We start from the raw sequence: 24,634 nt of genomic DNA on the forward strand, positions 1-24,634 counted from the left end.
AGGCTTGCTGTTAGTAAATACACTTTGTGACAACTGATAATGGATGATGGATTGATCAAAGTAATATGTTTTATGTCGCTGTCAGGCGCAACCTTTTTAGTTTTCAAATACGTTTTTTTATAATTTTTGTTGGTGTTGGGGTGCTAGCCTGACATGTCCCATATCATATAGTACTTGCGTGGTAAATGTGCATTGCAACTGCAATAGGAGGTGGGACTTTTAGGTTGAGCTATTTTGATTGGACTGCATTGATTAGACAAGTGACAGCCAACTAACAAAGCAGTTCATATGTGAGCTGTCAATCAAGTAGTGAGATTCTGTGTTACTTCTAAATTGCAACACAGCAGCCATGGCATTGCTTTTGAAATTGTACTCTGATGAGCCAAATCATTATGGCCACCTGCCTAATATGCTGTTGGTCCTACGCGTGCTGCAGAAAAACCAGCAGCAACCCGACGAGGCATGGACCCTACAAGACCCCTGAAGGTGTCTGGCACCAAGACCTTAGTAGCAGATCCTTCAAGTCCTGTAAATTGTGAGGTCGAGCCACCGTGGATCGGACAATTGCATACTTATTGTAGGCTCTTTCGACAGTGGACAGGGGTCCTTATGGGCACTCTGACCGCTCTGCGGCTACGCAGCCCCATACACCGCAGGGTGTGATGCACTGTGTGTTGTGACACATTCCTCCCATAATCAACATTTAAGGGACAGTTATACCTTCTGTTTGTTCAGACTTGATGGGACAGCCTTTGTTGCCTTCACGCTTCAATGAGCCTTGGGTGCCCAACACCCTGTCGCTGGTTTGTGGTTTTTCCTTCTTGGACTGCCGTAACTAGGTACTCCCCACTGCTGACCAGGAGCCCCCCACAAACGTTGCCTTTTTTTAGACACGCTCTGAACCAGTCGTCTGGCCATAACAATTTGGCCCTTGTCGAAGTTTCTCAGCTCTTTACTCCTGCCCATTTCTCCTGCATTCAACGCACTGACTACGAGAACTGATTGCTCACTTACCATCGAATCTATCCAGACATTGACATGTGCCCTAGTTAGGAGATGAACAACATTATTCGCTTCAACTGTGAGTGGTTATAATGTTTGTCTCATTAGTGTATGTATTTGTCATGATTCACACCAAGGCAGGGGTTTTGAATCCAGTAGCGGAGCATGGTTTATTCCAAAGGGCAAGGCACAAAACGTAGTCGTGGGGCAGGCAAAAGGTCAATCCTCTAAGGCAAAAGTACAAATACGCTAGACAGGAAGAATGGTCAAGAGGCAAAGCAGATAATCAAACACAGGTAGTCTAGTGCGGAATTAGAAAGAGGCTTGTCTCAGAAAAGATCTTTCAACCATACTTCACGTAAAGTAAAGCGCAGCACTGGTAAAAATAGAGAACGGAATCAACAACATGTGTGCAGGAAAACAGGTGAACTAATAAGAACCACAATACGGGTGACATTCAAAACCAAAGGGAAAAGAAAAAACAAACAGGACAGGTGACATTCAAAAACAACCAACCAACACTGAACCGCACAACACCTCACAGTATTCATAGTTTCACAATAAATATATTTTTATTTATTTATATCTAATTAGTCTGATTGTTAATCAGAAATAAACGATTATGCTGCTTCTGCTTCCACAAGGTCATTGATGTTGTTTAAGGACTCACGTGGAGAAACAAAGAAAGAAAAGACATCAAAAATCAACATTTTCCTAACACTTAATTTTTTGTAATAAAAATATTGATATCAATTGTAAATATTTTAAATCACAACCAATTTTCCTCTGTTGCTGTATCAGTTCCTCGGTGCTTGATGAGTGGCAATATCTGGTTGCAGGCAAGGAATGCTCACTCCCATTTTTTACAGTTTCCTGTTGAACCTTGGACTATGCCTCAGGGCTACCTGGCATGATAACTCTGTTTCTTTCCAAAGTCCTCATGGTTGTGTCGCAGATCTATTTGCAGCCTGATGATTCCTACTGTACAGCAACTACTCATATCCCACCTGGTCCTTCATGTCCTTGTCCACCTGGTTGTCCAGCTTATCTGGATTCAGCCTAAAGACTCTGGACACAGCCCACCTGTATTTATTGACCAGCTGGTCATCTCATCTTTTAAAGACATTGACGTGGCCCAAAGTTAATGTACTCTTAGAACATTCACTGGTCACAGTCAGAAGAGGACAGAATCTCTGTTGGTTTCGACCATACACTCACACCACTCCCAGCAAAAGTGGATTTTTATTGGAATATTGGCTTTAGTGGTCTTGTTGGTCCGGCGGTCTAAACTATTGCTTCCAGCACACACTTGTATGCTGTTGGATGGATTTGAATACAGTGTTTGTAGAGTATCAACACAACCTTCCTTCTGTGAGAAGTGCCTATGAATTCCTCTCCATTGTCTGATAACAACTAGTAAACGGAAGTAGGACTTCTGTAACCCATCTTTCCCATAACCAGAAATCTTAAACCCACTCAACGCTGAAATGTCACAACAAACATGCCACGCTTTCAGCTTTCAGTGGTATGACTAGTTATTTGAGCTCCAATACACTCTTGTAGGCAGACAAATGTCATTTAGGAAATAATGGAAACGATACATTTATTAAAGATAAACATGTATTACTATTTTGATGCCTGAGGCTTATTTTATCCTATGTTTGTTCAAGCATAGGTTGTAATGATTGGACTGATATATTGTGTGCTGCATTTGACATCTTTAGCCACTTAAAGTAAAAACACCTACAGTATATCTATCTCCCTTGTAAAGTTGACGGATGGAGAGGCAGGACACAAGCGCATGGAGAATGGAAAACATTTAGTAAATGAAATACAATTGACAGGAACAAAAACAAAGCAAAACAGGGAACAGCTTTACATGGGGTAAAACCAATACAAAAATCGACAGGATGAAATGGGGAAGTGGGACATTAAATAGGGTCTGTCATGAGGGAAAACAGGTGCGGCAATAATGAACAAAGACGAGTATCTGAGATGAAGTGAGGGAGTGAGGGCGTTGGATTCTCTGACATGGCTGGCTGCCGTGCTAGAACGTGACATCCTTGTTGAAATTTAAGATGCAGGTGGTTGACATCAACACCCGTCTTCAAATAATGAGACTCATCCACTGATGCAAAGGGGGAAATTGCTGAGAGCTTAACAGCCTGCTGTTCCACCACATAGACCACCAATGCCATTCTAATCGGACGATTATTCAGTATCTTCTTGTCAGTATTGATTTAAAGGGTTCTGCACTGATGTGTATTGTGATCCTAGCAACGCCTCTGCCACGAAAAATGTAGTCTTTTTCACTACACGCTGCAGAAATAGGTTTCAGAAGAGAAACCACCACTGTTTGGTCAATCAGTTACCCATGATCATGTAAAAGTGAAAGCACAAGGAGAGTAGTGGCAGCAATAACCTTCGTTCTAACGACTGTATTCGCTTTAACAGCATTTTGTATATTTCCAATGCAGGGGATATTGTGATGGTAATTCCATGTATCAACACTCGGAGTAAGGGACACAGAGACAAAGTTCTCTTTGTACATTATTTTATTAATTATTATGCACAGAGACTATTATGAGAGACGCGTCAACCGCTTACACAAATATAATCGTCTGAGGAGTCTCTAACTCCATATAGCTCATTCAACCATATATATCACATAGGAAAAAGGGGTGTGGTAAGATGCTGCCATCTGTCTCATGTCAATCAAACACCTTTCCCTTTGTTCTATCTCACACGTCAAATGCTATCTTCCCCCACCTTATCCTTCCTGCCATAATGTTTACTGTAGTGTTTACCCAAAGGGGCCAACTGACCTTACTCCCCCCAAGGACCACATTCCTGAGGAACAAAAGACTGATACCCTTCTTCTAGGCAGGAGGACATGGCCCAAATACCTGTCAATCCTCTGATATTATACAGATATGTGTGTCACAATCAAAGTAAAGATCTACATATCAGCCACTGGAAAGAAAGACATTTCGCAAATGCACCTTAGTTCAAAATTTCCATAACAGATATACACTGAACAAAAGTATAAACTTTTGGTTTTGCCCCCATTTATCATGAGTGGAACTCAAAGATCTAAGACTTTCTCTATGTGGACAAAAGGCCTATTTCTCTCAAATATTGTTCACAAATCTGTCTGTGTTAGTGAGCACTTCTCCTTTGCCGAGATAATCTATCCACCTCACAGGTGTGGCATAGAGCGCGGCGCTGGGCGGTGAGAGAGGAGAGGGCCTTCCACCACCGGCCGGAGGAGGGACACATGGAAAGAAGGGAGAATACGCATGTTAACAGGCAGTTCCAATTCGTACGTCACCTCATTGACTCTCCTCAGGACTTTATATGGCCCCACAAACTGCGGGCCCAGCTTCCAGCAGGGCAGGCGGAGGGGCAGGTTCCGGGTCGAGAGCCAGACCCGATCGCCAGGGTGTTACACGGGCGTTGCCCCGCGGTGGCGGTCAGCCTGATGTTTGTGGCAGCGGCCGGCATGCTGGAGGCGCACGCGGGCTGCGTTCCACGTCTCCTTCGCATGCCGGAACCACTGATCCACCGCGGGGGCTTCGGTCTGGCTCGGATGCCACGGTGCCAGGGTCGGCTGGTTCCCTAACACACACTGAAAGGGGTAGAGGTTAGTGGAGGAGTGGCACAGTGAGTTTCGGGGTGTACTCTGCCCAGGGCAGGAACCGGGACCGCTCCCCCAGCCGACCGTGGCAGAAAGACCACAGGAACCTGCCCACCTCCTGGTTGACACGTTCCACGGGATGGAACCCGGAGGTGAGACTGACCGTGACCCCCAGTCTCTCCATGAAAGCCCTCCACATGCGGGAGGTAAACTGGGGGCCCTGGTCATAAACAATATCCACCGGGACGCCGTAATGCCGGAAGACATGAGTAAACAGAGCCTCTGTGGTCTGCAGGGCTGTGGGAATATCGGGGAGAGGTAGAAAGTGGCAAGCCTTCGAGAACTGGCCCACAACGACCAAGATCGTAGTATTGCCCCCCAAAGGGGAGAGATCGGTGACAAAATCTGTGGATAGGTGCGACCAAGGTCGTTGTGGAACCGGAAGGTGCATTAACGTCCCTGCAGGGAGGTGTCTCAGCACATTTCTCAGCACATTGAGAAAAGGGTGTTTAGCCCCCTCGAGCCAGTGGCTCCATGTTGTAAGGGCCTTGATGACAGCCAACAGCTCGCAATCACCGACGTCGTAATTCCATTCGGCGGGCGTTAGCTTTTTTGAGAAGAAGGCGCAGGGGCGGAGCTTGGCAGGTGTGCCGGATCGTTGTGACTGCACCGCCCCCGCCCCCACCCCCAACTCAGACGCGTCCACCTCCACAACGAAGGGTAACGACGGGTTGGGGTGAGCCAGCACAGGCGCCAAGGAGAACAGGACCTTAAACGAGTTGAAAGCCCTGTACGCCTCGGGAGTCCAAAGTAGCCTGGCCGCCCCCCTTTTTAGGCTTACCCTCTCGAACGGGCTGGCGGCGAGGGTGCAGCGGGTGCGCTGGAAGGTGGTTCCGAGGTGTGCAGGGTCTGGTCCAGGCGTCTGACCTGGTCCACAGCTGTGCCAAGCCGCTCTACCATCTCCCCGTGTCACACAGTTGACACTTCCCGTGAGTTCGGGACAGCCTGCTGGCCCCATTCGATCGTTAGGAGTGTTATTCTATCACGGATCTGTCGACAAAACAGGAGCCAAACGCAGGGAGGTAGCTTGCTTTCTTTTATTTAGGTGAAGCAAGCACAGTAGGGTGCCAAACAGGCAGGCACAGAATACACTGAACAACAGTATAGCGTCCAGTAAAAAGGAAAGAACATAGATGTCGACAGAGCGTCTCTAAAACAAACAATAACCCACAAAACCCCCCTAACAATCAGACAAACATATAACTAAAATAATAAAACAAAAGGAGGAACAGGTGCCCTGGTAGCAGAGGAAAGGGAGGGGGGGCTTCAGAAGGCCGGTGACGCCAACCGCCGGAGCCAAAGCGCACCAGGAGGGGGAACCCCAGGGGAGGGAGTCGTGACAATTATAAATGTTCTGTTTCCTTTTTAGGATTTGTTGCATTTGCTGTTTTTATTAAGTAATTGTCATTTTTGGGTTACCAGTTGGCTTGAAAATAAAATGGATCATAGGTAACTGACCTAATTTACATAACAGTTAATGTTGGATCTATACTTAAAAAATTGTTAAGGTGTTTCAACAAATTATAATTTAGCAACTATTTCCACAGCTTTCTATGTTAACATACATTTTTGCGTCTAAGTATCCAATATTTAAAGTTTGCTTTAGCGTCCAATCACACAATTAAATGTTTGATCAACTTACCACATGTTAATTAATTAATCAGTCAAATGTATTTATAAAGCCCTTTTTACATCAGCAGTTGTCACAAAGTGCTTTTACAAAAACACCCAGCCTTATAAACCCCAAGGAGCAAACAACAGTAGTGCTGAATTTAATTTAACTAGACATTACTAAACAATTGTATATTGAGAACACTACAATCCAGAATTAGATATTATTAAAAAGTATTTGTTTGGTAAATTAAAAGCTTCAAACACCTGCAAGCAGAAAATTAACCTCTAACAGAAACAATCTAATTCTAAACCTGTATTGCAATATGCTTCAAAATACTTTCACATTAAGGCCAAACTGGCATATCGACAAAACTGCTGTATGTGAAATCATCCATAACAGTTCACATTCAGTGCTCTGAGAGAGTAATGGCAAGCGCACCAATTTAGACTTTCAGGCCTTATGTTTTCAAAAGCGCATTCAATTATATGTGACACTTACAAACATTTTAAAGATGAGCATAAATGGTATTAATAAACTGCTATAGTCGGACAAATGATACCATCACAGTCTTTGTTCACCAGCACATACTGTACTTCAACACCTGGTACAACACTGGCACTAATGGGTAGTTTTATCGAAATGTGTTGAAATATTGTCTGAGTGACTTTTACAGATGTGTTAGGGATTAGATAATTGCTGGTTTTGTATTGGGCTAATTAGGTTTTCTGAAATATTCTTCAGACAGACTCTCATTGATCTTGTGTTAGTGTCTTTCTGTCTCTATTTGCAAATATTATATAATAAACTGTAATTATGTTTAAGAGCATTTTGATCTCTGTCATACCTTCCTTAGTAAGAGTTCTATTAGATAGAATTGCCATAACAGTAGCCAAACAAAAATACTGTAACTGAAAACAATACCCTATTTTAGCCAAGCCTTCAATATCAATTTCAAGTGTGCCTTGTGCTTTTGAGTTAGCCATTCATTTCTTTATTAGTTATGGATCAATGTCAAACTTAAAAGTGAGAGACTTTTTAAACCCATTCTCAACTCTGTTCATATATGTGATTAATTTAATGCATTTAGTGGGTAGTGTAACAGTGTTGTCTTTCTTTTATACACAAGTGTTTCTGTGGGTGCTGATACTGGCTGCCATCAGAGTTCCCCCTGCATCTCAAATACCAGGTGAGAATACTCACACCATGGATAAACACCATAGTTGTCATTGGACCAATAGAATTTGATTCTCGGCCTCAACATTCCGCTGGTGGATGAGACCAAATTACACATTTGTAACAGTGAACAACATTGTTCCTTTGTTCAGCCCAGGACGTTGTGATCCACATTATATTGAAATATGTCAACGAAAAATGGGCAGGTGAAAACTAGTCAAATTATGTTTTTAAGATATGAACAACACAGCCAGAAATCTATTCAACACTGAACAAGTCGAAAGTGCCTGGTTAAATATAACATTAATATATTTTTATGTATGTATAGTGCTGCAGCATGTAGCCCCTAAATATTGCCTATCATCTGTTGCATCACTCACTACAGAGTTCTAAACTGACACTGGAAGCAGCATCATCAGCACAAGAACTGTGCGCCGGGAGCTTCACAAAATGGGTTTTGTTGTGGAAATTCTTGAACTGATGTATACTTGGTCCTATACATGTATAAATGGGTTACTAGTTAAAGGTACTGAGTCCCCATGTTTGGATGAGAAAAGGAATGTAGGAGAGGGGGATCTGGTATTTGCCTAGGGGGCATCATTGACTGGTATCGGCAGATTAAAGGGTTACTCGTAAATCTGCTCATCTGTATAACTCATCAGGGCATCTATTGTCTGTCCAGATTCTGTTAGAGCTCTTTAGAGTTCAAGAGGTTACCTGTGTGGGGGAGGGCTGCTTGCCCCTAGGTATTGATAGAACAATGGGAATGTTTTTTATTGACAAGACAGATGGGCAGCATCTTACCACAACCCCTTTTAACTGTAATAAATACGAACTGTTCATGTATCTACTTTAGAGACTCCTTGGATGATTATTTTTGTAAGCTTTTGACGCGTCTCTCTATTTGCAAATAAACTGTTAATTGTGCAAGATAATTTTGTCTCTGTCCTTACTTCTTTAAAAGTTCTGCTCGATGAAATTGCCATCACAGTTTCCATGGTTGAGCAGCTGTACGCAAGCCTCAAATCAGCATACACAATGCCATGCATCGGCTGGAGTGGTGTAAAGCATGCTGCTATTGGACTGTGGATCAGTGGAAATGGAGTGATGAATCATGATTAACTGTTTGGCAGTCTGATAGATGAATCTGGGGGTGGGGGATGCCAGGAGAATGCTACTTACCAGAATGCATAGTGCCAACTGGAAAGTTTGGTGAAAGAGGGATAGTGGTCTGTGTTTCAGGGTTTGGGCTAGGCCCCTTACTTCCTGTGAAGGGCATCGTAATGCTACAGGATACAAAGACAATTAGTCCTGCTCCAGCATGTCCTGCGCACAAAGCAGGGTCCATTAAGACATGGTTTGACAAGGTTCTTGTGGAGGAACTCGAGTGGCCTGCACAGAGCCCTGACCTCAACTCCGTTGAACACCTTTGGGATGAATTGGAACCACAATTGCCAGCCAGGCCTTCTCGACCAACTTCAGTGCCTGACCTCACAAATGTTCGTTAGGCTGAATGGCCTCAAATTCCAGCAGAGACACTCAAAAATCTTGAGGAAATCTTTTCCAGAAGAATGGCAGCTGCAAAGTTGGGGCCAACTCCATTTTAATGCCCATGGTGTTGGAATGGGTTGTCCAACAAGGCCATATAGGTGTGATGGTCCGGGGTCCACATACTTTTGCCTATTAGGTGTATATGTGTAACTTATTAGCTAAGTGGCTTGCTTTGTACATAGATGGATGTATAGCTTACCTGTCGAAATGAAATAAGGCAGCTCCATTTTCAGGTCCGTGTATTCCACCATCAATTAAAAGCAATGCCTACATTTAATTCAAAACAGAATATTCTACATGATCCAAAGGGGACCTAGAAGAAAACAATAGCTGCCATCACTCACCTCAGCTATAGCAAAATCTATGTTTTTCCTTGGTTTTATTGATTGTAATTTGCAGATATAGCAAGTATTAAACTGCATGAAATTGACAGTAACATAAAAAATAATTGTGAGAATATCATAAGTACACTTTGTTATAAGTTACATTTGTTTAGATAACAACAGAGTACTGTTTTGTATACGTTCACAGGAAATCACGTTCACAGGAAGTCACATTCTGTCAAAGCTTGCGACTGTAATTAGCAATTGGGCTTGAGCTATTCTGTTGGGGATTCTGGGTAGCCACACCTCCTGTGTAAATATCAGTGTTCGCCACTATATCTGTGAGACGATTATAACAGCCAAAGAGACTACACTTACTGCAATACCATTCAATAAACTACTGAATTCTCTCCCTTGTCTCCCGGATACATTATTAATAAAAGTAACCACTATGTTGTCTAGAGATAAATGTCAATGTCAATATGAATAAAATGTCCCTCATAATAAGACAGCATATAATCATATCTCCAGTGATCTACCTACACAGCCTGGTCTCAGGGGATTACGCAGACTATTTTACATAAATCTTTGACAGCCGGATTCGTAAGATATATTACTTTAGGTAATGTAACGTTAAAATAAGAAGCTTTGTAATAGCGTTCGTAAGAAATGTTACATTTTAGCCAATTCGTAATGTATTATATGTTTTGGTATCGCATTGTAATGTAACCTAACATTATGTAACATGTCATACGAAAATAGGTGCCATGGATTTACGTAAAATAGTCTACGTAGTCCCCTGAGACCACATTGCAGTGCAGCACAACTCCTCTAATCTTGTCAGAGCTGTGGACAAACTAAACTGTAACCCATTGGGAAGAGTCCTCACAGTAATGTACATATTGCGTACTGACAGCTGCCATAGCCAGGTCCCTGATCACCTCCTGATAACAGACTCTGATGACATGGCTTTGGTAAGTGTCCTCGAAGTAATGAGACTGAGCACACACAGTTTTTTTTCAATGAGTAGTTCAATCTAAAATATTCTATTTTTAACATTTAATAATAATAATAATACATTTTATTTATAAAGCACTTTTCTTAGACTCAAAGTCACTTTACAATGCAGGTAGATTATAAAAACAGAACAAAAAACAAAACAAACAAAACAAGACAAGATTCAGGCACAGATGAGAAGGGAGGGGGGCGTGGGGCTACGGATAGACAGAGGTGAAGAGATGGGTCTTGAGGTGGGACTGGAAGATGGTGAGGGACTCAGAGGTGCGGATCTCTTGGGGGAGGGAGTTCCAGAGCCTGGGAGCTGCCCTGGAGAAGGCTCTGTCCCCAAAACTGCGGAGGTTGGATTTATGGATGGAGAGGAGACCAGCTGAGGAGGATCTGAGGGACCGTGAGGGTTGGTACGGGGAGAGGTCAGTGAGGTCAGTAAATTCAGACAGGAAATGCCACATCTTGGTTTAGCCATTTATTAGAGATACAATGCACATCCATACAAATTTTTCTCTACTTTTCTCTACTACCCAGGCTACGTATCATGCAAAGCTTCTGTAGCCAAGACTTATGTGTGATTCCAAAAGCCTAATATGGTTTTAGTATCGAGGACTTCAGGATGTGCGGCTGCCTCATGTCTGTTTGTACCTGGATCTGAAGGAGCCTTGTCACATTTCTCCACCTGTCATGGTTGTGATTAGGGATAGGACAAATGAACGCAAAGCTCTGAAGCACCGTTTAGTTTTCTAAGCTCCACTGTTTCAATGCAGTGTACCAGAAGCTTGTTTCAAAGTACAACACCACGTGACCAATGACGTCCGAAGCTTCGGACGTCACAAAATCTCCTTCGAGTTCCAACCGGGCCCAACAGGTGTCGTTTTTGAAATGGCTGTTTTGAAACTGCCTGCATAAAAAGTTAATAAAATCCAGTCACTTCGAGGGTTGTGATTATGAGTTTGAGACACGCATGCAAATTGAAATTAGAGAGAGTAAGTTTGTCAAGAGAGTCATAAAATAGAGCTAGTTATTTGATATTAGTCTTAGAACAGCTATTTGAGAGTCTTACAAAAGAGTAGGTAATTTGAGATGTAGACAAGATAATTATTCTTGCTTAGTCTTGCTTAGCTAGGTTCTTGGAAAAGGTAATAGGGCTGTATATTAGAGAGCAATGGAGGATATGTGTGTATGACAGTGTTCAGTTCATCAACAAAAATAGTGATGAAAATATTCGTTAAGTACCTATTTTTCAATGGCCGTTAACGAGAGGATAGCCTTACTGACTGAATAGAAACAGAAAAAAATGAATATCATTTTCATTTTGGTTGACAAAATTATCTTTGCACATCACAGACTAGTGCATATCAGTAGAGACAGCACCACTGGTCAGCTGAAGTGCATGCAGTGTCAAGCAAAGACACCAGTGAAGTGCTGCTGCTGTGATGTGCCTTTGTGCTTTGTCCCCAAACGTGACCGCTACAATGACTGGCATGTTGGAAAAATCTGTGGAAGCTCAGATAGCTTGTAAATATTTTCTGTAAAAATGTATGTAAATAGTTTTGGTGTGTATTTCTAATATGAACTGCTTTTTCACCATAGCACTTGTTTTGACTCTTATATGCACAAAGTTTAGTTTCAAGAAGGGCAAAAAGCACTCTAATGTGTTTACACTTCAGTTTCTCTGTGTCAGCAATACTAATGATGGATCTGGATATGGGATATGATAGCTCTAAGTATCACCTTTCACTACAGCACACAATTATGACTTTACATAAAAGCGTTTAAAAGTAGTAGACCTTTTATTCTAGGTATGTGGCCATGGTTACCAAGGGTCTTTTTGGAGTATCCAAAAGGCACTTTTGGAAAACGCCTGGATGTACCCTAAGAAAAACATCAATATTTTGTGGTATTGTTATAAATTTGAGCTTGGACTAGATAAGGCTTCATGCTGTGGTCCCATTGTGTTTTCCAGCTAGCTCCCAATAACGGTTATCTGCAGGCATCTGTATGTAATACAAAATTCAGGCAGAAAGAACAACCTTCTATTTTATTGTGTTCAAACTTCTATTACTTAAAACCAGTAGCACTTACAGGGATTTTTACAGCTGGAGAAAAAACTTCAGTGTCACCTTTTCAAAAGAGACCAAAACTTTGTAATCCAAATTGTTCAAGAACAGCTTTGAATTTACTTTGGGTGTGCCTTGATTAGGTGTTGTAGGCTAATTTTAAAGGATTCTTAACAGGTTAACTACCATATTTGGAAAGGAGGATTTTGGAAAGAGAGCTTCTCAGTCTTTTTATTCATGATGAGCTTTCAGGTGCCATCTAAAGACTTCTGAAAGGGTATCATCCCCATATACTCGCACACAAAGACCGTGGTGTGGTGCCTGGAGATGTGGCCTATACCCTAATTTAATAACTATGAAAACCTTTTGGAATTTTCTGTTCTCCCCTCGTTGTGACTAAAACTATAAGATGTTATAGTATAATCAATGAGGTCCAAAGCTTCGCTTGTCCAACTTTTCAAACCGGAATGCAACACCCCACGGTGCACAAATAACCAAAGACCAAATGAACACATCTTATACTGTTCGCAACTGTGTTACTCCAGAATGCTGTTCACATGGTCATGGGTGCGATTCTTCCTGTTGCGGGTAATACGATTTTGCTGGACACAAAATGTCAGACTTTCTTCCTCCCGAAAGTCTTGTTTTATTGAGGTTACCCTTTTCAATGGTCTTCATTATTCATTCATACCATTACTTTGAATACACCGCTCTGGGCTAAATACAATGTCTAAATAAAACATGTCATATTACATTTGTCCAGCAGATGTCCCTGCTGTGCACTGTGTTGGAAAGCATTGAGCAATGAAGCTTTTTTTTTTCTAAACAAGCCTCAATGTTTCAAAAAGCCTCGGTATCCCATCCCTAGTTGTGGGGCAAGACAGACAGCACAGTGTTGAAGGTTTTCTCGACATTTAGTTAAAGATTAAAGTTTTTGGTCACTGAATAAACCAAATGCAATAAAACTTGCCAAGGGGGTACTAAGGGGGTCAAAGTGCTCATTTATATATTCAGTCTTTATTATATTCAGTCTAATGGCTACTGGAGGACATATTTTACATTTAATATACAGTGCAAACGCAGTGATAAATCATTCTTTCTCAAGGCTTTAAGAATTTCAGAAGATAACGAGGGTTTTCATCACTCAATGGCCGGACATCAAAAGACTGAAACTAGGCACTCAGGTATATATGTATATTACTATATGATTACTGTCTCTCCAATACAAATACTTTCTTTCCAATCATTGTCTTACAGTAATCCTAAAATGAATGATTGTTTTTTTTGTATTGTTAGTTTGACAACAAATACATAACTCCTTGCTGCATGATTGATATATTTAATTCAAATCTGATCCACCAGGTATTTCAGGAAAATAGATGAACAAATTCAGTGTTTCCGGAACATATCATAGCATAGTTTTAACCAGATGGAGTTCTGTTTTTTTTGTTCCTGAACTGCAGGTTCTTGTTTACATCGTTAAGTAAAGCCCAGATTGATTGATCCAGGAACTCATGAGCGCCCACCACATTTGAAAAGGTCCTCATGATGATGGCAGAAAACGTGATGGACATGATAGTCAAATAATCAAAATAGATCACCATATTTTAGTTCCTGTTCCTTCTTACGTCGACCGTGTAGTTTTCTACAGTTATTTACAGTGCAGCAACAAGCCATAGTGATGGAACACAATCTGATGGATAGATTCTGCGTTTTACTGACTTTCAACTCAATCCAGCAGTTTCTGTTCAGCGCGTACGTTGCTATGGTTTCTGATCAGGTTAAACTTTAAGCTCTCTTTTCTAGAGCCAAAAACTCAGTTCGCTCATGTTTTGATTTGACAGTAATTACTAAATTGCTAATCCAACTTTCTGGATAATGGACAAATTAAAGGAAAAACCTGAATGAATGAGTAGAGGAACACAACAGTTGCAGTATTTTCCATACAGATGTATTGTGGCCAGTGCATCATTAGAGCTGGAACCTGCAGGAACCTCTTACATTTTGTTCAGTTTTTTTCCAGTTTTTATTTGTCTTCTCCATCACTGTGTGACCTTTGCACTGTAAGCTGTTTATTGTCCGTTATTTGCTCTACCAAAGTGCTTCATTCGCAATTAACATCCCATCATGTGCCTAGGCGTGTGTAAGAATGCTGACCAGGCTCAGTTGACCTTGATTTGGGTTCATGCTGTGATGGTGCGAGTGCAATGTGTGAGTAAAAAAAAGGGACAAAACTCGAGCAAAAACGGTTCAATACTTTATCTGGAGCAGAAAAACACACCTCACGTTCGGACCAGAAACCAAAATCCTTACAGCACTGTGACTAGCTGAACCAATATATACCAAACTAATGTGTGCGCAGCTGCCATCACTCTCGGGTCGGTGGTTAGCACACCGATAAGGTGGAGCCCCCGGAGAGGAAGAGGAGCCGCGGTGCCACGCGGAGCAGACAACACACACGCTGGAAAGAGGAAAAGCATCTGAGTGACATGAAAGGGTTCATTATTGGGTCTCTCTCCGGTGACATTTTCCCCATCCACAGGGATGAAGGGGTCATTTGAATGGTTTGATGAGTATGAACAAGGTGGGAATCAAATGCCACAGCCTTCGCAAAATACATGGGCCGCGGATTAGGTTGGAAATGTATTTCACAATGAATATTTCTTTATCCTTAAAGCGTAAGGCTAAAATCTTTTTTTCGCCTGCACTTTCTTTAAACTTATTTAGAAATGCATTAGTGTTGTAATGAAGTGCTAATTATTCTTACATTTACTAATCATATTAAATTTTTGTAAAGACAGTAAATCTTTATTATTACAATAATTAAGATGGAGTGTTACCCAACCGTTCATCCAAGCCAGACTATCTGGGCAAATGTATTTAATAATAGCTTTTTACTTCTTTTTGTCTGTTTTTGGAAGGTAGCATGAGTACATATTTTTATGACACTGTTGCAAGGTGTGCAAGTTCAAAAGTCAGAGATAAAGGGATAGTTCATCCTAGATTCATATTTGGGTGAAATAACAGCTGTTCTTGAAAGCCCATGGAGGCATTTTTTGCAACAACTCTGTCCCAGCCTGGAATTTGCATTATTTACATTGTCCAAATTCATGAATTGAAACCCGAGCAACAAAAGCTGCATTGCTAGCAGAAACCTACTCCGAAACACTTCCAACAAAGACTAGAGGTGTTGTTTATCTCAAAGAACCCATTAATGATATATTCCTCAAAATGTTTTCATTGTCACTATGTAAATCTAATATAACGGAACTAATACTTCCTTTGTTTACCAATCGGTTTTGCTCACAATGGTATCAATTGGAATTTTTTCAAGTTTTGACATAACTGTTAACAACCCTGAACAACCACTTAGCATTTTCTAGCTATCGATGACGTAATTGCTGAATATCCAGTTATTTCATCAGTATGCAGTCAAATAAAATTGATGTGGGTGTGATCGATTACTGAATTTAGTTTGTATTTTTAGTTTCTTTCCACTTGCAATGCAGCACTTGTTTCATGGGATGCACAGTTTCAGTTTCAATTCATGGGCGATTCTAATAATCCTAAATCCAGTGTGGGACAGAGGTGAATGATAAAAAAAAATTACTCAAGCTAAGCGCTATTTCACCCAAATATGAATCCAAGACAAACTATTCCTTTAAATGTGCTTGTTGTCTCTAAGTTAGTTGGCTTACAATGACTGGAACGTCCTATTATTCCAGTCATTGCAAGCCAATTATCTTGGAGACAACAAGACATTGACAGATACTGTACATTGTTTCAGCTTTGAGACATTGTAGTAGAGTGCAGAGTAGTGATTGGCACTGATTCTCACCATCTTTACAACAGTTCTGTCTCTGATGGTGATGTTGTTGGCAGCTCTTACCGTTCCCCTCGCAGCCCAAAGTCCTGGTGAGCGTACTTTATGTTAGCATACTTTATATTAGCGTACTTAATATTAGCGTACTTAATATTAGTGTACTTTATATTAGTGTACTTTATATTGGCGTAGTTAATATTAACATACTTTATATTAGCGTACTTACTATGTTGCCCTCTCTGTTCTTGTCCCTCCATAAACCTCAGAGGTCTTCTCCCTGACCACCCCTGATGGTCCTGTTGGTACCCGATGGAACTCCTCCGTCACTCTGCCTTGTGAACTCTCACCTCTCCTCAATGCGGAGCCACTGGAGGTGCGCTGGTACCGGCCCGATAACTACAACACACATGCCTTCTTATACAAAGACCACAACATCCAGAAGGAGTCTATGGATATCCAGTACCGGGACAGGGCGTCTCTAGCTGGGGGGCTGGAAAGGGGGAACGTGTCCCTGAGACTGGAGAGAATCACTCTGGAAGACAGGGGGGAGTATGTATGCCAGGTTACCAGTAAACAGTGGTATGAAAAGGCCAGTGTCTTCCTCACAGTAAATGGTAAGTCACATAGGACTTTGGGACAGTTCACAGTGCATCAATGGCCAACATATGTAAACTGTGTTTCACCTGTTTCGTCGATGTGGAATGGGTGGCTATTGTGCTGTATGTGACCGATGGGCAGAACACCTGCTCTGCCAATCCTGTAGATGCTAATACGAACTATGTTTTAATCAAAACAATATTTTAACCAAAGTTAAAGCAAAAGATCTACCAAATATATAATCAACATTGTTTTCCACTAAAGACAAGGTAAGGGTAAGACAAATACAGAAGGGTGACAAATTAAAGGACAAATCTGAATAAATGAGTGGAGGAACACAATGAATGCAGATGCTTCCATGCAGGAGTACAGCATGATACAATAACACAATTAACATCCCATCATGCTGTGGCCAGTGCTTCATTTGAGCCGGATCCGGATTTTAGTACCTCTCAGATTTTTCTCAGTTTGTTTCCCAACACTTTTCTCCCAAAGATCTGCTATATGTTCCACTTCATTTTTAGTCTCCATAACTGTGTACCGTAAACATTCTACTAAAAGTGTTAAAAGTTCATAAAGTTGCCTATTCCTCCAGACCCCTTTAGTAGCCTCAGCACCTTCAATGCAAAGATTTTGAAGGTTTTAACTTTGTATTGTACATTAGTTTGCTCTACCAATTTGCTACCTTGGCTGAGTGAGTTGCCAGAGCAAGCTGGTGACCCCCCGCCCCGCCCATCAACATGGCTATGCTTTTTGATACCTCTATGCCCACTGTATCCATACCCCTTACGTGCCCCAGTGTGTTCGGGGGAACACCCCTGTTGACAAATTAAGCACTGAGTGTGGCATGTATCAAAATTCCGAGCAAGACCAGTTGAACTCTAATTTGAAAGTTGGTTTGGAAGGGATTTTTGAAGAGGGCTCATTATTGGGTTTCTTCCAGGATGACAATGTCTCCATCCACAGGTCATGATGGGTCACTGAGTATAAACCTTACGTGAATCATATGCTATGGCTTTCGCAGTTGCCAGATCTCAACCCAAATGAAAACCAATGTTGGATTTTGGCCTGAAGACAGTGTACTTCACCAACACCACAATCCATACATACATACATCATCTTCCGCTTATCCGGGGCCGGGTCGCGGGGGCAGCAGTCTAAGCAGAGATGCCCAGACTTCCCTCTACCTAGACACTTCCTCTAGCTCTTCCGGGGGGACACCAAGGCGTTCCCAGGCCAGCCGGGAGACATAGTCCCTCCAGCGTGTCCTAGGTCTTCCCCGGGGTCTCCTCCCGGTGGGACGGGACCGGAAACGCCTTCCCAGGAAGGCGTTCCGGAGGCATCCAAAACAGACGCCCATGCCACCTCAGCTGACCCCTCTCGATGTGGAGGAGCAGCGGCTCTACTCTGAGCTCCTCCTGGGTGACCGAGCTTCTCACCCTATCTCCCAGCCACCCTGCGGAGAAAGCTCATTTCGGCCGCCTGTATCCGGGATCTTGTCCTTTCGGTCATGACCCAAAGCTCATGACCATAGGTGAGAGTAGGAACACCATAATCAAAACACCAAATGTATATATTTTGGAAAAGTGGGGTTCCATCCCACCAGTAGATTGTTCCAGAGACTCATAGAATATTCATTATGCCAAGGAATGGAAGCTGTTCTGGATTCTGGTGGCTCAACACCTTACTGAAACACTTTATGTAGATGTTTCTTTTAATTATGTCCACTTCTAACTTCAAACGGTTAAACAATGAAGCTGCTCTAAATGTATTGAGACACACATCCAAACACTTTAAAGTGATTTGGACATTACATGCTAATACATGTTAATATGAAGCATATAAAGGCTGGAAAAGGCTATACACACTTTTCATAATCTAAATTGTTGTCTGGCTTATCTGTCTTAGTAACAGGTAATGAACCAGTTCTCTCTGTAGCTGATGGAGGAGGAGGTCAGGTGCATGTTACCTGTTCATCAGAGGGCTGGTCACCACAACCTATACTCACCTGGAAAAACAAACAGGGGACAGAGATCACTAATGGAGTAGAAGTACAAAAGAACATGGGTAATAACATCTAGAGGTGGCTGCTAATGGGGCCTGAGATCAAAACTAAAAAATAATAAAAACATTAGGTAATTGCAGACGATAATTTACAACTCTGTGAGTGTGTCCCCACGTTCAAATGGTTTCTTCCTTCCCTTCAGATTCTCAGGGGCTGGTGAGTGTCAGTAGTTGGCTGCTGTATTCCCCTTCAGACTCAGATTGGATCTCCTGTACAGTCTCTCTTTCGGAGGAGAATTTGGAGGGCAGAATTCTGCCAAGGGTTCCAACACAGGGTGAGCCTCTCAGAAGTCTTTAGATAAGATTAGATTCAACTTTATTGTCATTGAACAGTACAAGTATGTATAACGAAATGCAGTTAGCATCTAACCAGAAGTGCAAATAGAGGAGGGCAGAAAATTTACAAGTATTAAGTATAGTGTACCCTTGGAGAATTGGTAATATATGTACCATTTGTAAAGAAAACATGAGTGAGCAGGCAAAACACGTCTTTTATTATGGGATTCACATTCAACTGTAGGTTTTAACAGAATGGTATAATCATAAAACAAAAAATAGCAACAAAGAAAAAAATGAACTGACACCTGTTCAAAAGTCTGCATACCCTTAGTTCTTAATCCTGTGTATTGCCCCCTTTAGCATCATGACAGCGTGTAGTCTTTTGTAACAGTTTTCTATGAGGCCCCGAATTCTTGCAGGTGGTATAGCTGCCCTTTCGTCTTGGCAGAATTCCTCCAGGTCAAGCAAAGTCTTTGGTCGTCTTGCATAAACCACACATTTGAGATCTTCCCAGAGTGGCTCAATGATATTAAGGTCAGGAGACTATGATGGCCACTCCAGAACCTTCAACCTTTTATGCTGTAACCACTGGAGTGTCAACTTGGCCTTGTGCTTAAGGTCATTGTCGTGCTGGAGAGTTCAAGAGCGTTCCATGCGCAGCTTTCATGCAGAAGAATACATATTTTCTGATAACGTGCTGAATTCATCTTGCCACAAGTTTTCACAAGATTCCATGTGCTTTTAGAGCTCACATACCCCCAAAACATCAGTGAACCACCACCATGCTTCACAGTGGGGATGGAATTCTTTGTTGACCCCTCTCCAAACATAGCGCTTATGGTTGTGACCATAAAACTATTTTTTGGTCCTGTCACTCCAAAGCACCTCTAGCATCAACAAGGCATTTTCGCCCACAGGACTGCCGCACACTGGATGTTTTTCCCTTTTCACACCATTCTTTGTAAACCCTAGAAATGGTTTTTGCGTGAAAATCCAGGTAACTGAGCAGATTGTGAAATACTCAGATCGGCCCGTCTGGCACCAACAACCATGCCACGCTCAAAATTGCTTAAATCACCTTTCTTTCCCATTCTGACATTCAGTTTGGAGTTCAGGAGATTGTCTTGACCAGGACCACACCCCTACATGCATTGAAGCAACTGCCATGTGATTGGATGATTAGATAATTGCATTAATGAGAAATTGAACAAGTGTTCCTAATAATCCTTTAGGTGAGTGTATGTATCACTGCTTTATATGTAAAGTAACTTTATTTGTTTCTACAAATAATCCCATAACCAAACCCAATAAAGTGAGTGATTGAGACTGAATGGTCAGTTCGTTGTGGATTATTTGTTCCAAAATGTTACTGTGAGATTAATTACATCTTAAAATGTCTTTAACATGTCTCTTACAAATTGTCTGTTACATTTTCTTCATCTATGTAGACATCATCAGAGATGGGAGGAATAAGACTCACTTCTTATATACGATTACCTTTTTTCCCCAGAAAACTGGAGATCAGCCTTCATTACAATACTCATCATTAATGTACTAGTAGTCTTTGTTGTGATTGGACTATTCTTCTGGAACAAAAAGACAGGTATATGAATCAATGATCGATACCATGCAATGCAATAAAAATACTTTAAATGTGAAAAATAAATGTGATTCTAAACCAGAAAATGCAAACATGTTTCTGTTTAGTAATTATTCTCAAAGTAGTTACTCTAGAAAATATCAAGTACTATTCCAATAATTAGGCACTATATTAACAGGACCTACTTTTTTCTTCTTGTAGAGTTTCTCACATTCAAGAAGAATCCAAACACAAATGGTTTGATTATTCTGTAATCTTAATAATATTCAGTTTATGAGAGTTTGGAGCCAGAGTGGCATATGTGACATTTAACAAACTACAAGACCAAAGCCCCTTTTCTGAAGTTAGATCTTTATGTTTTTTTTAATTTTTATTTATTGGTCACAATTTCACTTCTGTCATTTTGGCCCTGAATAGAGTTCACAGAGAGAGCTTTCATTTGATAAATAGGACAAATTTTTGTATAAACTGTCACTTACACCCATCTGACTCCCAACCCTCAATATGTTAAACAGTATATGTGTTGTATTGAAGGGATGTATGCTCATATTTGTTTGCATTACAGATGAAACCGAATCTAAAGGGGACCCAACAGGTATTCAGTGTTTTTTCAAAGTGACTATTTTTACAATATCTCATGTCATAGAAAATGTCTAAAATGTTTTTGTGCGCATGATTTCCATTTTACAGAAATAACAACTCTTGTCAAAGGTAAGTATTTTTTTTATTATTTTCTAATATGTTTCCATGTACAATATACCTGACTACATTGTATATTCTACTTCCAGGTGTAAGTTTAAGTTACACACTCCTTTTCTAACACATTTCTAGATGAAGAAGATAATAATCAAGACTCAGATAGAGGTACTGTTCAAATAACTCCTGTTTCAAAGATGTTAGGGAGACATCAATATGGTCAATAATGTTATTATCCAAACATAATCCTAATACAGTGTTAACTACATATATATAATGTCTTCAAATGGGGAATCTTTAATTGTACTAGTTTAAATATTGAACCTGCTATACAATCAATAACCAAATATTGCCTGTACAATTTTCCAGCATTTGAAAAAGTAAATAGAAGTCAAGGTAGGACACAAACATCCTTTGCCCAATAATTTTTTAATACGTTTAGTAGAATGCTATGAAAGACAATCAATTAATGCCAGTAATTATATATATTAATGAAATCCTGTTATCTTCTTTTAGTAAAGATCACTCTGGACTCAACAACGGCTCACCCGAACCTTATAGTGTCTGAAAGTGGTGTTTCTTATGACGGATGTAAAGTACTGAACAATCCCACAGCTCCTCATGTTCTTAGTAAAGAGAGGTTCAGTTCTGGACAGACATACTGGGAAGTGGGTGTGCAGTGGAAGACGTCATGGTATGCTGGTGTAGCCACAGACAACGCAGACACCAAAGCCTTTGTCCCATTAATACCTGAGAATGGTTTCTGGATTCTCTGTTTCAAAAAGGAAAAAGGTTTTTACATCTCTACTGACCTTGAAGTACCAGTAGCTAGAAGTACAAACATTAATACACTGGGAGTGTTCTTAGATTGTGATGAACATATCCTATCCTTTTATGATGTTGGTTCAAAGGTACTTCTCCATAGTTTTACTGAAATTGGGTCCAACACATTCTTCTGTGTTTTTAGCCCTGGGTCGGAGGACGATAAACAGCTTCTCTTAATAGGCCCTAGAAAGTGGCAAGGATAAAAACATGCTAGCAGAGTTTTTTCTAGTGGCCGGTGACTCTACAGGCAATGTTCACTCTGTGTATAGGAAAAGTCAAACAAGTCTGCATGTTACCTCTGTGAAAGATCACTAAGTACTGTATAAAAAAAAGTCAGTGGAAAAAGCTCTGAGAGGTTGTCTGGTAACTGAAATATATATTTCAGATTTAACTTTCTGTTTTGATAGATATTGGGCATGAAAAGTAGTTGAATTACACAATGTATGAGAGTATTAATGATCTCTGTACGAAGGACACAAGGTAGGAAATGTGATGCCCCCTTTCTGATGGTTTCCACACATCCTGTCCATACCTCCTGATAGGAGTTTTCCATCTGACTGTCATAGACTCTATGAATAGACCCATGGACCATAGGTTGGTACATACCATTGTGAAAAAACCTGTCATTATCTGATGATATGCATGTATTTTAGTTCTATTCTCTTGTTAGAGGAGTGGTTCGTTATCTTGTGCTATATGAGGTACCGTATCGCAAGCAGTTGGTATCTACTACTGAGGGGCCCCACACAACCTGATAAGCTGTGGAGCCAAGAAACTTAAGAGGGGACACTATTAGGCCATGTAAGGTTAGGGTATAGAATACACGTCTGTGATTGGAAGACAGACAGATATTGGAGGGGATGTGCTGGGGCATAAATACTGTGTCCACTTTGTAATCATTGGAGAGAGATAGAAATGAGAAATGGAAGGTCAACATCATAGACTCATGCTGAATAAAGATGGCTCTCCACTGACTTCCGGTTGCATTTTGTTCATGGATCAAACTTGGACAGAATCTAACAGTTTAATCAGTGCACATGTGAATTCATATTAAAGGGATAGTTCAAACTGGATTCCCATTAGACTGAAATTCTGCTTATCCTGAGTTAGCATTCGCTATCTATCGATTACATCATTGCTGAATATCAAAGGCTGTTTCTGTAATGATCGAGTCAGAGAGGAGGGTTACAGGTTCCAGATGTGGAGTGTTTGTATGATTTATTGGGACGTTGACAGTTGCAGGCAAGGAAGAAAAGAGAGGGGTCAGGTCAGGGGTCAAAACCGGTAAGACAAAAACCGGGGAGGCAACGGTACAAAGGAATAGGCAAGCGTTGGTCAAAAAGTCAAGTCAACAGGTCAAAAATCCAAAGGCTAAGGCAAAGGTACAGAAATCACAAGACAAGAGCGAAGTCGAGAATGTCTGAAGCTAAGGTCTAAATATGGGATATCTGAGTACTAGGGGATTGTGTTAGGAGTGCGCTAAACAAAGGCTCAAACAATACCACACAAAGGAGCTAGAATACAGAACTGAACTAAATAGGAACTACTGGAGAGCAGGTGAACAAAAACACAGGTGAAACTCATCAGGACTAACGCAGGGTAGAAGGCTACATACAAAAACAACAGGGAAACAACGTTACAAAACAAAAACAAAACTTAAGAACCAACATAGGCAAACCCCAGACCTTACAGTTTGTGCTAGCTACAGTAAATATTTCCATAGCGCCAGTTTGAATTCATCAAATTCCGCTGGCTGCTTTGTAAGTATGCAGTAAAAAAAATCAGTGCAAGGTCACTGAATTTATTTTTTAAGGGGTTTTGAGTGTGTTTCCACATGAAATGCATCTTTTGTGGCTCAGGAAGAACAGTTTCCACCGTTTCAACTTGTGAATTTGGACAATGCTAATAATGCTATTTCGAGGCTGGAAAAGAGGTGCATAATGGCTTGTTGTGAGAAAGGACTTCAAAAACAACTAAGGGTATGGGGAATTTGACCTAAATATGAATCTAAGTCAAACATGCCTTATGTATTTTACTTTATTATTATATAATGTTGTAAGTGTAAGCCAGACATATAAATAATATATGGTTTACACATTTATTTAAATCATTGATCTAAAGATTTTATAGTGAACGTTTTTAATTTCTAAAATATTTTGTTAATGTATCAGGATATTGAATGAATGTTATCAGTTTATGGAAACATTAACAGTCCATATTGACATAAAGGTAGAAATGCAAACTGCCACCAATACTTCTCCTGGTCAGCTGAAACATAGTATTTTAGTACTGTAGTATTAAAGTGTAACACCATAACA

The 24,634-nt window shown here is 40.9% G+C and overlaps 1 protein-coding gene across 1 annotated transcript; it reads left to right on the forward strand.

Moving 5' to 3' along the window:
- Window positions 1–13,463: 13,463 nt before the first annotated feature.
- Window positions 13,464–22,493, forward strand: LOC105029801 (butyrophilin subfamily 3 member A1-like). The gene is made up of 9 exons (XM_034290895.1): window positions 13,464–13,616; window positions 16,285–16,347; window positions 16,522–16,869; window positions 18,791–18,919; window positions 19,060–19,191; window positions 20,706–20,798; window positions 20,997–21,032; window positions 21,361–21,390; window positions 22,459–22,493. Exons 1-9 carry the CDS (start codon window positions 13,580–13,582, stop codon window positions 22,491–22,493), a joined length of 903 nt encoding a protein of 300 aa, XP_034146786.1. The 5' UTR covers window positions 13,464–13,579.
- Window positions 22,494–24,634: the final 2,141 nt, after the last annotated feature.

Source organism: Esox lucius, chromosome 25 (assembly GCF_011004845.1).
Source record: "Esox lucius isolate fEsoLuc1 chromosome 25, fEsoLuc1.pri, whole genome shotgun sequence".
Classification (NCBI taxonomy): Eukaryota; Metazoa; Chordata; class Actinopteri; order Esociformes; family Esocidae; genus Esox; species Esox lucius.

Bases quoted from the DNA above. Each gene is read 5' to 3' on its own strand.
- LOC105029801 (XM_034290895.1), top strand. From the start codon at position 13,580: ATGGCCGGACATCAAAAGACTGAAACTAGGCACTCAG. The intron at 16,348-16,521 runs GTGAGCGTACTT...CATAAACCTCAG, and splicing joins CCTCGCAGCCCAAAGTCCTG to AGGTCTTCTCCCTGACCACC. The intron at 19,192-20,705 runs GTGAGCCTCTCA...TTTTTTCCCCAG, and splicing joins GCCAAGGGTTCCAACACAGG to AAAACTGGAGATCAGCCTTC.